General features: G+C 41.9%; 1 protein-coding gene across 1 annotated transcript; it reads right to left on the bottom strand.

Moving 5' to 3' along the window:
• Window positions 1-290: 290 nt before the first annotated feature.
• On the bottom strand, window positions 291-15898 carry LOC100540428 (zinc finger protein 516). Its single transcript, XM_019613901.2, has 4 exons — window positions 14387-15898; window positions 8894-8998; window positions 7924-7991; window positions 291-1425 (listed from the first exon to the last, which is right to left on the bottom strand). Exons 1-4 carry the CDS (start codon window positions 15828-15830, stop codon window positions 1366-1368), a joined length of 1677 nt encoding a protein of 558 aa, XP_019469446.1. The 5' UTR covers window positions 15831-15898; the 3' UTR covers window positions 291-1365.
• Window positions 15899-16227: the final 329 nt, after the last annotated feature.

Genomic DNA, 16227 nt, shown 5'->3' with positions numbered 1-16227 from the left:
AACAAACCTAGTAAAGCTTTTGCAAAAAATTTTCACAGAACGTTTTCTTTCAAGGCAGCAGTAACTTTTGATAATGCATAAAATTATATGTGCAAAATCTGAAAGTCTCAGAACTATTACCATCACACATAGTGTCACAGCAATAAGGAAAGAAAATATTTATATCTGTGGAATACATTTTAATTGCTTACACTGCATGGTTAACAACCTGTTATGTGCCACAACCCCACCTTGGAAACTTGCAGTTAAAAAGTTACTGTAGAAGAGGTATATAAAGCTTTTTTTTTTTTCTTTTTCCCCCTCGTAACACCACCAGTGATCACTGCGTACAAGACATGACACATCATATGAACATTAACCTGCCACCACAACAGAAGGACCTCATCTTCTCAGAGTGTGGCCGGGCCCAGAGAGGAGCAGAACAGCTTCGGGCTGAGGCACTCCGTGACGCCTTCTCCACTAGCAACATATGGATGGGTGGCGTTAGACAGCTGAGCAGGTCTATTTATTTAATTGTTTGAATCGTGAAGACTTCCTTTGTGATCAGGTTGAAGAAAGTAGCCCTGTTACAAAAAAAGGTCCTGAGAGTAAAACACAGAAGCCTGTTTTTCTTAGTGTTCAACGAGCTTTTCTTTTCCCAAACAGAATAGAAGCTTTTCTGTGGAAGTGTTTCCATTTCCATATTCACATACTATTAATGGTGCGCAGTCAAGAACAAGAGCACTAGAAATGCAAGTGGTCCCCAAACTGTAATGAAACAAACCATTGCAGAGTGACGGTCTTTCTCTTTAGTCCCTTTAATCCTTCATCAAGCATTGCTTTCTCAGCACCGAATGCCACCTTCTTCCCACACCCCCCTTCTTCCTCTCTCTCTCTTTTTTTTAATTTGCTTTTCAGCATGACAGGCAGTGGCAGTTTCATTAATTAATACTTCTCCAGCCCTCGAATCCACTGCTGTTTTTCAAATGTATCAAATAGTCACTGTGAGCATCGGGGAGGTTTTTGTTACAGTGCTTAACTTCTTCATGCTGTCCAAATCACATAAAGTTTAATTTTTCCAGTGTCTCAAACTTCTCTTGATTAATATAGATGCCTTGTGCTGCCACGGCGCTTGCCAACTCCACTGTTTATTATAAAGGAAATAAGGAACCATGGGACTGATTAGTACGTCAATTTATATATATCTCGTGTAGCATCTTCATTTATTTCCCAACGACGAGCGGCGCGGCGGCACCCCCTGCTAGCAGAGCGCGGTGCCGCTCTCAATGCCGCGCAGCGCTGCCGGCCAAGGCGATGATCCGTGCTCTGCAGGGACGCCAGGATGCCGGCGGGGCGGGGGCTGCGGGGGGCTCCCGGGTTGAGTCTCTAGGTGCCCTTGTGGACAGGCAGCGTGTGGGCAACGTCGGCGCCAGTGTGGTCTCTGCCCTGTAGGAAGGAAAGAGGGAAAAGCTCATTCTCGCTTCCTCGCCTTCCCTATTGCACCTGCATCAAGCGTCCGGAGAGCCCTTCTGGTGCTCGTTCCTCTGACTAGCGTCACGCATTTGTCAGCCCTTATAAGGTCTTGGACAGACTAGAAGAACAAGGAATGGAGCCGCTCAGAAACGTTAAGAACATGGAGGGATGCTCCTCCAAAGAGAGCCAAGAGGGGTTCATACCCCTATGAGAGCTTCACGGAGGCTGAAGTTGGAGGTCACAGAGGCAGCTCAAAGAAGAACAACTGAATTATTGTGCGGGTCTGTCAAAAGCTAAGAAGGCTCTTTCCTTCCCCTTGTCATCCTCCTTTCAGTTTTTGAGCCAATTTTCATGAATAATTACCACGTGGAAAAAATAGAAGGGATATTCTGAAAATCAAGTGAAATTAAAGATAACATCATGAATAAGTGGGAGCCTGCAGCTCCTGAGAAAGGCTTTAAAATGACATTTAGAACATCACTGTCGGAACAATGCAGTTTACAATCTTGATCCTAAAACAACATGGCAAGATTAATCTTACATAAATGCGCTATCCTTAAGCTAAAGTCTTGATGAAGCGAAACAGACCATTTTAAATTAATGCAACATAAAATACGGCACCCATGTAAAATCCAAGTGTGTTTCAAGCTGTGCCTATGGCAGCCCTAGAAATAGCTGAAGAAAGCCCAGCTCTGGTTGACATAATGTATTAAGTGCATCTCTTTTGTTAATAGATTTAGAAAATTCCTAATTAAACCTGGCCTGAGATTCATGACATTTACCAGTCAAAGTTTGGTTTAAGTCGGAAAGATTTGCAACAAAATTAAAGAAAAAAAAAGCCGCTGTACAGACCGCAGTATATTTGAAATGTAGGAAACAGTAACTGAATGAGAGATGTGATAAAACTTCCTTAGTTGGATGCTGAATTTCCTGCAGTAAACTAAGAAAGATGCTTTACATTTTTGCACGGCTACATCATGCCTGAGAGACAGAGCCACAATTCCGAGTGGAGGCATTCATCATTAAAACCTCTTGCACGGAACCAGACCCACGGACATGGGGGAGCATGGCAGGCTTCCTCCCAGCTGTAAGAGGGGGAGGAAGGGGGAACGGGCACCATATCCAGGTTTCCCTGGGCAAGAACTGACGAAGAGGGTGATAGGGGCTGCTGCTCTGGGACAGCCATCCTGTGGGCAGCACACACCCACAGAGCATCAAGGATATGTGAAAGGGAAGGTTTATCACTTTTCCACCTGGCAGGGATGCACAGACGGTCAGGGATGTTTCCCCATTGTCTTTCTTTTCATTGGAGAAGTCCTCCTCCTCGATGGGGAGGAAGGCTTTCCTGCAGCAGCACAAGCAAGAGGGAGAGCTGAAGGCTTCAGAGCTCAGCTGAAAAACCGTGCCAGCAAAAGGGAGCTCCTGGAGAATACCAGCAAAAGGAGGGCAAAGAAAGCCTTCCAGAAATCACCTCTCCATAGCGGAGGAGGCTGAAGGCTGGCAGAGGTGAAGACAATGGCCCTGGGCAGGAGCCTACCTTGGGGCACTGTTGTGCTCTCCATTCCACCAGGAAAAGGTACCTGAGCTTTCTGAGGGCAAAAGTGGCTCCCTCCTACGCATCCATACCCACTCCTGGAAAAACAGGGATGTCCCTCAGTTTCAACCATTCAAAGTGGGACCGAGAACTGATTTTCCAGCAGATTGAAAGCTATCTCTAAGCCTTTGGGTTTGCGATTGTTAGCAAGGCAGTCAAGTTCTGAATCAAGTTTTGAGCTTTTCTGTAAAGGAAATCTTCAGCTTCCATGACAAAAGCTGTTTCTGTACTGAGTTTTAGAGCATTACACCAGTTAACTAGAAAAGGAAAAAATTAGTCTGTGTGCATTTTAATGTGTTGGAGATAGATGATCGCATGACATAGAAATAAATTACAATAATCATTTTGGACTGTGGGCACCTTTTCAGTTTGTTGGCAAGGAGAAAAGACTTACAGCAGCTAATCTTGTCTACTGCATTCCTAACCTGGCGGGTTCTTGGAGCATGCATATTACTCAGATTCCAGTACAGCAGCCTCCATGATTCCTTGATTGTTTGCATTATAATCTCCATATGTATGAACGAGACAAATTAGGTTGCCATTTATTTGTTCATTATCTATTATTTTGATTAATGGAATTCTTGTTCTCAGAATAACTATTTAAAAATAACATTTGCAATAATGAAGACTGAACTATTAATCATGATCTTTAGAAGAAACTCAGCAAGGAACTGGGGCAAGACATTTCGTATGAACAAATGTCATAAATAGGACTTCTAACATACAGTGCTAAAACTTCAAATGAAAAAAAAAAAACAACAAACACAACGCTAACAGTTTAAAAACTTTTAAAAATATATATTTTATTTTATTTTGCTCCTCCCCCTCTCCCTCCAGTTGGTTAAGGACAAGCAGGGCTGTGCTGTAGTTGGCCTACAAGCCCGTTAGAGGTAACAAAGGTCCCCAAGTTTCTTTGCAACACGTATATTGTTTTCTTGCCGATGGTTTCTTCCAATCTGTCACTCAAATTCTAGCTTTTCACATCATTATCTTATGTGGGTATTGAGCACTACAAACAATTTTTTTTAAATAGTCATAGTGGAAAAAGTTAAAGCTCACGGGCTCCCTAATGAAGGTGTTGTGCTCCTGTCACAGAGGCTCTGCTGTATCGCCAGTTCTTTCCCAGAAAAGGAGTGCCTTCTGGCATGTGGAAAGCTTCAGCCACAGATATCCATGACACCAACCGTTAACTTTCTTTCCTGGCCTGTAGCTTTTCCTTGATCTTCTGTGAGTAAAAGAATGCTTTTCTGGAGAGGGCAGAGGTTAGAATTTTGGGGGTTCTGCTTGCTTCATTTGAGCAAAAAGCAAATCGGCAGAGAGAGATCCAGCGTCTTTGGCTCCAGCACTGTAAATATGCTTCACACACATGTATATTCTCAATCAGAGAGAATGCTGCTAACCAGCAAGCTATGCCTTTTGAAATTACTTGTCTTTTAAAAAAAATTAGATCATATTGTTTAACACAGCAGTGATAAACTATATTGCTAAAGTAGGACATGTTTTTATATGTTTTTAAAAATGATTAAGATAAACATGAGGCATATGCATTAAAAACTGCCACCGCTGATGTTAGCATTTTGCAAAAGCAGACTATGGAACCGATCCTTGTGCTACTGAATGCACTTGGGAGCTGGGCTTCTGGCTGCAGTGCTGCAGCATCACGCTGTTCCTCTGCAATAATCCCATGCTTTAGGAGAGCTTTCCTTCAAGAACTGCAGTGGTTTTGAGATTCGTGCTGTAACAGGAGCCCTTCCGAAAGGGAACCAGCTTTTGTCATGCTATGTATAAGCAACTGGAGTAGGTTTTCTCAGAATTCATGCTTTCTAAATCAGGTCTTTTGATGCTGCATAGTGTATTACAAATTAAGATACACATTCATAGTGGATAAGTAAGCTTAATTATGGATATATTGGGATATTTAGCATTTATAAAAATATTCAGAATATTCAGTATGTTTAATATGGCAGCATTTCAAGAGAATCTGCAAGACTTTGCACAGATTGTATTGACTTGGGGTATAAAATAAGCATTTTTTGTCCTTTAGAAAAAGAAGACTAGGAAGTATTCTGGAGTTCAAGAGAAATTCATTTGGTGAAAATTTTTGTTAAGCATTTGAGTAGAAGAGAACACAGAAATTAATGTTACGAGACACAAACAAAATGTAGGAAATAAGGTATATATTTCACTGGTGCTAATGCCAAAACCATGAGATGTAAACTAATGCTGACATTACCAACATTAGGTGTGCATGGCCCTCTTTACACACCCCTATTGGTGGCCTACTTTTCAGTGCTGCCGAACACCTACATCTCCTCTGGGTGGTTCGTTACCCTAAAGTAGGCTTCCTATTCAAACACCTAAATATAGACGTAACTGCCTCACCTTTGAAAAAGCTGTAGACTCTATTTTTAACACGTGGAATTAAAATTATTTCATGAGAAAACTGCTATATAATGCAGCACTGTTGTAACCTACTGTGTTGGGGAATTTTAAAAGCCCTATGTAACTTTCTTTTATAAGGGAAACCTTTAGAGATGATCTTCTCTGACTACTGAAGGGAATGGGGGAACTGTGAAATACTAATATTAATATTTTTACTCTTTAGCTGACTACTCAAGGGAAGATATTTCACCTGTGAGGAGGAAACATTATGTAAAGTGAATCATTTCCACTTAACATTAAAAAAAAAGCTTCATTCTAAAGCTACTGAATGTGCTAACTATTGTTTCTTGCTTGAAGCATGTGCGTGGCACTCCTGTAACTCGAACTGACTTTACACTGTAAACTCTCAAGAATAGATCTGTCCCCAATTAAGAAATGAAATGAAGACACGGAGTGACAATTTTTAAAGTGGGAAATTGTAATGTTACCAGAGTGCTGCAGGCATTGTTCCTGGTGCAAACTACTTCCCGTGCTTCTAAAGGTCCCTGCAGCTATGGGTAGAGACAAATGTATTCCCTTGCTGAAGCCCAGGGACTGTGCAGGTGGAGGCTTCTGGGGGAGTGCAAAGCCTGCTTGCAATGAGAACAAGGAAAACAGCAGACAACCGAATAATCCTAACTGACACCGACACTGACAAACTGAGACAAAGGCTGATACTGAAGAGCAAACAAGACAAAAGAAAGGAAATTATCTCACAGAAAAGTGATCATACTGCTGCTTCTGTGGAAGAAATACCAATGGGGAAGAAACAAAGTGGTTCACGAGCCCAACCTCTACCCGGTATTCCAGTGCGTCGAAAGATGCTGTAATTTAATCAAATGTTTTGAAAAGAGATTGATGTGGACTGAGTCTGGAACAGCAAACTACATTTGCTGTGGAAGAAGTCAGTCAATAAATTCTGGTGTAACAAGTTACTAAGACAGGGTCATGAGTAAATTTGTTGTTCATAAATAAGTACAACACGATTTTTAAGAAGAGTCCAATTTAGCTTCCACATCTCTTTTTGGTAGCCATTAAGTTTTTGGAAATATATTTCCAACTGTGATCTTACATAGTCTTTTAAAGCAAGATGTGCAAAAACTGTAACACTGATTTCAGAAATTGATTTCAACTCTATAAGAGATAATCAATCAGCATGAAAAGATAAAAGTATTTTCAAGATGTTTAGGTTTACTAAATCTACATCACTAAACTGATGAGAACCAAAGAATGGCTAGTTTGCAGAACTGCAGTGTTCTGCCCCAGCATATTCTTCTACTAAGAGGAATGTCCTAGCACAGTTTGATGCATCATAAAAACAGCATTTTCATCTAATTCTCAACTAGAACAGAACTTAGCTGCTACTATCCCATAAAACCTAAATGAGCACTGCTCAGAACAACAAGTACTTGAAAACTTCATGAGGAGAGCTGCTGGCCACTCGTAAGACAGGCCAGACATTCCAGTAGCAGAGGCTGAGTTCCCAGAGTAGCCTCCAGGGCAGAAAGAAGGAAACATAACAGAGAAGACATGAAGGATTTCCACAAAGGGTGCAGCACATGACCTAAGCAACGTGGTGGTGCCTGTTGAAGATGTTTATTGAATAGATAATAGATTAAAACAGCTCCTCATCTTCATGAAGGTAGGAATAGTATTGAGCTCCATTCTCTAAGCATTGCCATAATTATCTGTAATTGCTTACTAAGAGATAAGAGGAAAGTTATACAAAATTGTCTGTAGTTAAATAATATTAAAAACATAGACGGAGTAAGTGATGTAGAAGGCAGTTCCATATGAAAGAAAACTGTCCATGAGAAGGTACGCCCTGAGACCCACCTGTCAAGCTTGAAGATGGAGTGGGAAGGTTCACATTATGACAGTGATATCCAAAGATACGGGATATACAAAATAAATTCAGTTTAGTGGTTTTCTAAGTAATAGATCCCTTATGCATAATTCAGAGTGCTGAGAAGTGTTTGTTCAGACAGGAAATATATTCTGAAAACAGGAAAGCAACACCACCTCAAAAAGTCTACATAAAGTGGGAGATAAGCCTTTGAGAGACTAGATATTGGCTGTTACAGTAGAAGTGCTAATTGCATTGTTGCAGCAGAAAGCATGTTAGTTGTAAAAGCAAATTATTCCTAGAAATTCTTTAAATACCATCTCACTATTTTATATCAGAGTGCATTACAGAGCTAGCTATCCCACCCACTCTCCAGTAAGCCAGTAACATGTTTATTTAAACACTAACTACTTGATCTACAATTAACTGACTCTCTATATAACAGACATTGACAAAACGCTTAAAAAATTTAAGAGCTAAATATCAAGCAACACCATTATTATTTATACATGCTATAAAACAGTCAGTGCTTTACTGATGAGTATCACCATGCAACTTTTTCCCAGCTACCACATTAAAAACCAAACATCCAATTAATTGTAAAACATACTTGTTTTGGGGCATCTGTGGAGGTGGTGTGAACTTCAGTACCTCGGAGTCCATTAGACTCAAACACCACTGTGGGAACAAGGGGGGTTGTTAACAGATGAACATTCAAGCTTCGTTAGTGTGTGTACATTATTTGAGACCATTACAGATTAACCACGTTCAAAAAAAGACACCAGCTACTAGCCTGTGGCCGGAAAATACCAATTTACCGTAACACTTACTGTAAGAGAGTGTGCTAATGGCAGCCTAGGGCCACTGCCCTTTTTAATTCAGACTTCAGCACTGAAGAAAGCAATCACTGACAACATTAATTATCGGTGTATGTGTAAAGGGACCCTCTTCTTGCATTACTTACCATTTGGCCTCTGTCATTTTGCATCAGACTGGCTTATGTATGCATCATTCACACTTCTCAGAGAGAACCCGCTAGTCTCACTGTCTCGTGCGATGCTCAGGAGGCAACAATCCGGCTGGCTCTGGCCTCCCCCAGCTCAGCAGCAGGCTGTGCCAGGTTAAAAACCCGCTGCTGAGGCTGCAGACTTTGGGACTGACCCGTCTGAGGGAAATCTCATTTCCCACAAAAATGGTCCTGTCAACAGCAATGATGAGGCAAAACAAAGCCTTATGTTCTGCTGAAAGGAGTACTTTGATTTCAATTTGTGCTGGTGGCAACAGAATTCATTAGCATATTCATTTCTCAGTACCCTACTCTCTAATTAAAATAAAACATTTGCAAACAGACTTATCTTAAATGCATTGCAATTTTATGGAGTTCGGGTGGGGATCAGGTAAGCAATATCCAGAGAACAAGAGCAATAGTCGTAAAAATAAAAACCTGTATACTAGATTTAGGTATTGGAATTACTGAGGTTAACATAGTATGGGAAACGTAATTCTTGGCATTTTGTCAGATGAATCTGAAAGAAGGCAAGCGAGAAAGGGAGAAAGCAAGAGCAAGTGTGAAAATGTACCTGTGTGGGACCTCTGATGAGTTCTGAGGTGACTGGGTTGGTTAAAGCATTTTCCACATTCCCTGCAGACGCAGTCTCCTTGGAGTGTTTGTGTCCTAAGCATCCCTGTAGTTGATAGGGAGGAGGGAAGGGAGGGAGACAGGGAGGGGGCGGGGGGAGAGGAGAGAGGAAAGTTGAGAAGAAAACATTATGCCAGAAGAAAACATCATTAGTATGTCTAATGTGTCATTATGTGAGACTACCTTCAGGCCCTGGATGACAACTGTCAGCCTTCATCTAGGCACCGGCTGACAGGCCAGGCACACACAGGACTGCAAGAATGCATAAATTACATTGAATTAAAAAATGCTCCCCATGATGTGCCCGCACCAGGACTGGCATGTCAGGTGTGCGCTTTTCAGAGCAGCTGGATCCACTTTTCAGCTATCACCCAGCTTTGTCAAGCAGTACATCAGGCAAATCAAAGTGACTCCAGCGTGGCGGAGACAAGTCACATGGATAATAGGAAGTGAGTAGGACCAGAGCCCGACTGTCCCCCCCGGGCAGCAATACCTCAGAGACAAATGCAGAGTGAGTGGAGCCATCACAAACTGATCAAACCTTTAGCCCCTGCCTACCTGCCTGCCGGTGCTGCTTTGACCCCGGAGCTCCGAGGCACAGACGAAAGACATCTGTGAATGAAAGTGTCATTCCGGACATTTTGAGCTAGTCGGGCACAGCAGCCTTCCTCCGGCCCTCGGTAAACATGTTTTCTAGGCCATTAGCATTTGTGGAAAACTGCTCAAACCTCTCCTTTTTCTCCAAAGGTCAGTTTACAGTATCTGACTTAAAGGGCTGGTCTTTGTCTTTTTGCTGCTGATCAAAAAAGACACATTTGACTTTTATTGGGCTTTTTAAAAAAAAAAAAATGGCTGAACATCATCTTTTCTATTTTGGTAAAGCGCCCTCCTCAGAAGGGAAGGGTTGATGTTCTCATTTGCCACTGGAATACTTTGGCTTTTAAAGACATTCTCAGGGGGTTGTCAGCAGAAATGAAGTTTGAGCTTTTCCTTTGTTTTGCTTTGCGTTTTTTTTTTCCCCCTCCTGTTAAGGCATTTTAAAAGAGTAAAACTGTGAACAGAAACAGTGCCGGTGAAGAAAAAAAACAAATACTGAAATCAACTGCAAAATGTCAGAGGGGCCATCCAAAATACAGACTGCTGTACCTCAAAGTGAATGCAAAAGGAGAATGCAAAAGCTCACTGTGCTTGTAAAACACCAAGCACCCTATGATGGCTTTTACAGTAACATAGATTATGAAGAAACTGTCCTAGCTAAGGAAAGAAACAAAACAAAACAAAACTGACCAAACCAAACAAAAAGTCCTATGGCTGTTTTCTACTTCTATAACAGCACCTCCTGTAGATGGCAGTACAGTCTCTATAATGTAACTGAACAGATACATCTCCAAAAAATTCCTGGCAGACAAAAATCAGCTCGTGACTGAGATACAAATCCAGACTTGTCACACAAGCAACACAGCTCTCTGAAGCCCAGGAGACTTGGGTTTCTCAGGTGGCTTTCTGAGACCTCTGTGAATCACAGATTCATTTGAATTGGAAGGGACCATTAACGATCATCTAGCCCAACTCCCCTGCAATGAAGGGACACGTACAGCTATATCAGGGTGCTCAGAGCCCCCTCCAGCCTGACCTTGACTGTCTCCAGGGATGGAGTTTCCACCATCTCTCTGGGCAACCTGTTCTAGTGAAAGACAAATATGCTCTTCTCCAACTTTTTATATTACCACACACTCTGAAGCAGAAAATGTTTTTTTCTGCTATCAAGTAACAGCAAAATCTGTCCTGTCTTCTTGTCTCCACCACCACAGTAACCCAGTTGCATTCAGAAACAGTGAGGCTCATTTCCTCCTCCATCCACACACACAACATGTGCACTCTGGTGAACACAGCTTCCCACCCAGGAACCAGGGCAGATGAGGCATTAGTAACAGGCTCTGAAGCAGCCCAAATGTTGTCAGCAGTATTCATGGAAGCACACTTCCATCTCATGTTTTCAGGAGGGAAGGCTGAGAATTGCTGTTGTAAGCCAAAGTGCCCAAATGCAGAGGTGAATGGATTAGCCCTTTTTTCAAACTACTCCCTGGCAGTTACTTAATGGCAGTTATCTTAAAACACAGGTGGAAAAAAGGGAGATAGCACTGAGGTATAGTTGCCATTGTTGTATATCCTAAGGACACCATAAGGTTTTTGATACTCCAGAGCTTTGTGCTCTGGGCATCACTGCTGCAAGTGATGGTCCCATGACTCACCACTCGGGACACACTCCCTAAAAGTGAACAAAGGATGCTGGATGGCTGCAGGTGGATGAGGGTGACCATGTGAATGGGAGCTCCTGTGAAAACACCTTTCAAAGCTGCCTTCAGATGAGCCCCAAGAAAAGAGCACACCTGCTGCCATAACCCCTCTTTTCCAAGGACCACAAATGATATAAATACTGCAAACAAAATAAATAACTGCTGTTTATGTGTAACAATAAGATTTTCTCTATGAGTGTTCAGGAAGTTTGGGTAGCACAAAACAAACCTATTCCAAGCACAGAAGCTTTGCGATTGCAGCTGCATCACTACAGAAAACACAATTTTCCAAGGACGTGTTGGAATAAACACAAATGTAAAAGGAAGGATCCCAGAAATAAACCAAGGCTCCACAGAGGAAGTTAAACCCCGCACAACCACACAATAAAATATTCCAGTATGTTCCAAGATGAGGACATACTAATGCACAACACCCAAGTAAAGTCTATCAAGAACATTCAAAGAGGAAAAAACATGTGACAAACAGTGTATCTAAGTAGGATTTTTCACTGTCCCTTATGTTACAATTCACACTGCCATATGAAGATTTAATTGCATGCTGAATACTGACAGAAACTCAAAGCCTAGGACTATGTGTTAGTTCACGACAGAAACTCAAAGCCTAGGACTATGTGTTTAGCCTCCACTATTTGCAACTGGGGGGCTCTTGTTCTTTTTGTCTGCAACAGCTTTTTACGAGGACTGCTCTGAAAAAAATGCCTCCTATTTTATTATGTTGGCCTACAACATCAGAGGTGGATGTTGGTGGTATGGCAGTAGAGGTTGAACCTTTCCACCAATATCCTGTTATATGTTGTTGCAAGATGTCAGATGGCAGCAGAGGGGCAGCCTGACAAAAGGACATCTGACGTGGAAGTGAAGATGGAGCAAAGGTGTGACACTGAATTCCTTGACAAAGATAAAAATGCTAACCACTGACATTCAGTGATGTTTGCTGAACATTTTATAAAGACCAAACAGTGGATATGAGCACAGTGAGGCAGACGGTGGTGCATTTCAGCAGTGGTGACAGCAACAGTGGGTCACCTCTGCTGGTGCAGATGTTTAAAGAGCAGTGTGCAGCCTCTTGTTCATCACTGGTGAAAATGCATAACTAATGGTGGCAACCATGTTGAAAAACAGTGTTTCATAGCTGAGAAAACTTGACTGCTGTAAAACACTTGAAATGAAAGAAGAAATTTCAAAGCAGAGATAGGCACTAAATTACTTCCAGTTAAAGTGTCTTTGGATATCAGTGCCCAGCTAAAACATAAAATAAATGTAATAAAATCCCTCTCTTCAAAAGCAGGTAGACGGAGACCTCCTTGGAAACCTTGCCCTTATTTTTACTTTGCTCCAGTGTTCCTCATGGGTTTTCTGGTGCCTGCATTCACTCAAGTCAGTTTCAGTTCATGTCTTTTATTGTTTCTCCCCACCTTTCTTAACATGGCTGGGAGCTCTGTGGATCAATAAGATTTCTCTGAGCAGGTTGACAGGATGTAGTCTTAGATAACATCAGCAAGCTGACCCACACTAAGGTACCCCAAGGTGCTGGTGGAACAATTAACTGGTACGCAGAGCAGGAAGAAACTTCAGACAACATTCCCAGCCACTGTGGTGCTGAAAGGGTACTCAGCTAAGATTTGTACATGAACACTGGCCCTGCATTTGTAGAAACTGATAAAATCCTTCTCCTCTTTTCCTTAACAAAAACCATGACCTTGATGCTCCTTACAATAATTACACAGCCTCTAAGCACCGGCTAAATGATTTACTCAGTGGTGATAACAGTCAACCCTTATGCAACATTACTTTTTATCTGATCGAGTAAAACCAACAGAGTGGCTTAAAGGTGCAGCTCATTCACTATTTGGCCTCCCTGTCTTCTCCAAAAGGCTTGCACAAAGACCTGACCGAACATTATAGGTCTTTCCCTGCCTCATGGCTGCCAGAGCAGTCAACGTGCATACAATTTCTGGGAACTAGGCCACAGCTGGCCCTAGACTACCAGCTTTTCAATGTCCTATATTTCAGCCCTCATTGTAAAATGGGCTCATAAGCTCATACTCCTTTGTCAAAAACAGAGAGCATCACGTCATGCAAAGATACTAGGCACTACCAGTTGTAGGAATAAAGGTGTGAAACAAGTGCTTTTTGTATGTGTTAGTCAGTTCTTGCACAGCTTCTGGTAAGAGAAGAAATGTTTAAGAAATCTGGACAGCTTACAAATGGCAAAAGCTGGGACTCTAGTCCACTCTCCAATCCCATATGCCCATCTCAATAATAATAAATGACTGTGACTTTAAGTTTCCAGTGAGACAAACTAATTTTGGCAGATAGTCAGAAGTGTATGGTTTCAAATGCAAATGCACAGGTTTCTTTTTTAATATATATGTATATATATTTTTTGTTTTGTTTTGTTTTTACATGGTAGTTGACTGGCAAGGGACAGAAGGAGAGCTGTGTACTTACTTTTTTATTCCCTGAACTTTAAACTGATTATTTGAACAGCAGTCTTTCCTGCTTATGTGAATTAGCAGGTAACGTATTCAGCTCCACCTCTTTTTAATTATAAACATACAAACAGATCAAAAGAATCATCTGAAAAATACCATAGCTGTCTTTGATACGGACAAGGAAGATCTTAACACTTTTGTCAAGAAAGACAAAGGACACTGACAAGTGATTATCTCTTTCTGTTGTTGGAAGACAAAATTGAACAAAATCTCCGAAATAACATCACAGATAAGCCCCAGAGGATGTTTATTTTGCCCGAAGCAAAAAGATTATGATGTTTGCCAGCCCCAGCATATCGCTAGAATCATAGTGTGACAGCACATCTGTGTAACTCTAGCCTGCTTGAAGCAAGGGGACAAAGGAACGGTAACACTCCAGGTGGAACCAAATACATTTAACCTGCGACAGAAATGTCACACAGTGCACAAGGGGAGATGCTACAATGTTAGAGATCAGTAAACAAATCTATTCAAGCCTATCCAGAAACGATAGAACACTGAATTTATAATCCCAACAGCTAAAAGGAGAGGAGGAAACTGCTAAACAACATGTCGTGGCTCAGACTGAAGAAGGAGCAAGTAAGCCATGTCCCCAGCTCTGGAAGGGCTTTGAAATCTTACCTGCGTGATCCAAGACTGGGCTGTTGGCACCGCAGGTTTGGTACAACGAAGCAAGGTCCTTTGGAATGTATGTTTTAAAGATATTTAAAATGTCCAAACGTTTCTCATGCCCATCTGATCCCAGATCCTGTTTGTTGGAGTGTAAAACCGAGGAGACTCCTGCTGCACCAGGCTGGGGCTGCATCAGTGGACTTGCACGTGTCACTGCTGTGCAGTTTGCCAATGTCCTCATCTCATTCCCAGCCTTTATGTGAGACTCCCTCTGAGGCACCGATGGCTCTTCATGTTTAGTGTACTGCTCACTTTTGCAAAGGGGATGATACTGCAGCGGTGGGTTGTATTTGGCCTTCACGGAATCAGATGCACAGTGCTTACCTGAAGGGAGAAAACCAGAACTTCCCTGGGGAACCACGTACTTTTCCACTTGTTTACTGTTGCTAGGCTGCATGTTAGGCCTGGATATGACTGTCTGAGCAGGCGTTATGCTTCCACTATAGGTTCCTATTTGCATAAGTTTGGAATTTGCTTCATATTTATTTTTCAGCGGAGGCTGTTGTGCTGCTGTGCTGTATTGCTCCTGTGAATGGTTTACTTTGGGCTGTCTGTACCCATCCAGACTTGATAAGCAGGGACCACACTGGCCAAATGCATGACTGTCCTTTGATTGATGCATACTCCCAGACTTAGCAGTCATCCCAACAGGAAGAGAACTGTTTTTGGAGCCTGGTAATGCACTTGGCACTTGAGTACGTGTAAATCTGGCAACGGGCAAAGGCTGGCATTCCTTACCACCAAGAACAGGAGGGGGACCAGTACGCCCACTCCTTGCCAGGAAAACCAGGTTGTTTTTAATACTCTTGAATCCATTCTGTTGAACCCAAGGGGGTACCATTGAGTTACAGCTGATTTTGTGCAAAATTCTTTTGTGCATCCACAGGACCTCAGGGTAGTAGGTCTTGTGACTGCAGAAAGGACATGGGTAGATAATTAAAGCAGCCTGCAAGGATATATTCAAATTTTTATTGCATGAATTATCCCTCGTTGATTTTTCACTCAAATCAAGTGGAGCTGCCTCTTCAGCTTCAGCACCTTTTTCTATCAGAGGATGCTCCCTGTGTAAGTCTAGCAAATTTTCTCTGGAGTGACTAGCTTGCATTTCAAGTGATGTTTTCAAGTCCATGACCATGTTTGAAGATGTCTGGCCCACACCTGAAACAAAGCCAGCAAAGTGACTGGAGCAAGGAAGCGCTTGGCTGTGGTGAAATGCTGGCATCTTTGTATCTGCAGAACCTTTCAGATCCTGGTATTTCGAAAAGGGCTCCTTGATGACACTCTCCACTGCGGACACCAACGCTGGAATCTCTGGTTTAGATTCACTGGCTTCATTTTCTCTGGCATTGTGGCTTCCCAGCTTCGTAGTTTCCTCCAACTGAGATGTTACCATGGGGGTTTCCTCTTCAGAAAAACTGCAGTGGTATGGCTTTTCATCTGAATGGAACAAACAAAAAACATAATTGTCACTTAATGGAAAAAGGAGTACAACAGACAAAGCAAAAATAAAAATAAAGTAAGGTAGAAGGATAAAAGAACAACTTTGGAATTAGTATTATAATGACATATTACAAACTAAATGTACTGCATAAGCAAGAAAACTGTGAAATAAGACACAACTGTTTGATTCCCTTTTAACAATCACTGTGAAGTCTGGACAAACTCTCTAATGCTGGACATTTTGAAGAAAAAAACAATTCAATAATATCCCCACATTAAAATTTTGTGACTCTAAGAAAGATAAACAAATATGCAGCCATTTAATTCTTTAACAAAAGCAAAGATAATGG

The sequence above is a fragment of the Meleagris gallopavo genome, chromosome 3 (genome assembly GCF_000146605.3).
Source record: "Meleagris gallopavo isolate NT-WF06-2002-E0010 breed Aviagen turkey brand Nicholas breeding stock chromosome 3, Turkey_5.1, whole genome shotgun sequence".
Classification (NCBI taxonomy): Eukaryota; Metazoa; Chordata; class Aves; order Galliformes; family Phasianidae; genus Meleagris; species Meleagris gallopavo.
The sequence above is the reverse complement of the archived record's forward strand: the minus strand, read 5'-3'. Positions and strand labels throughout refer to the sequence as shown.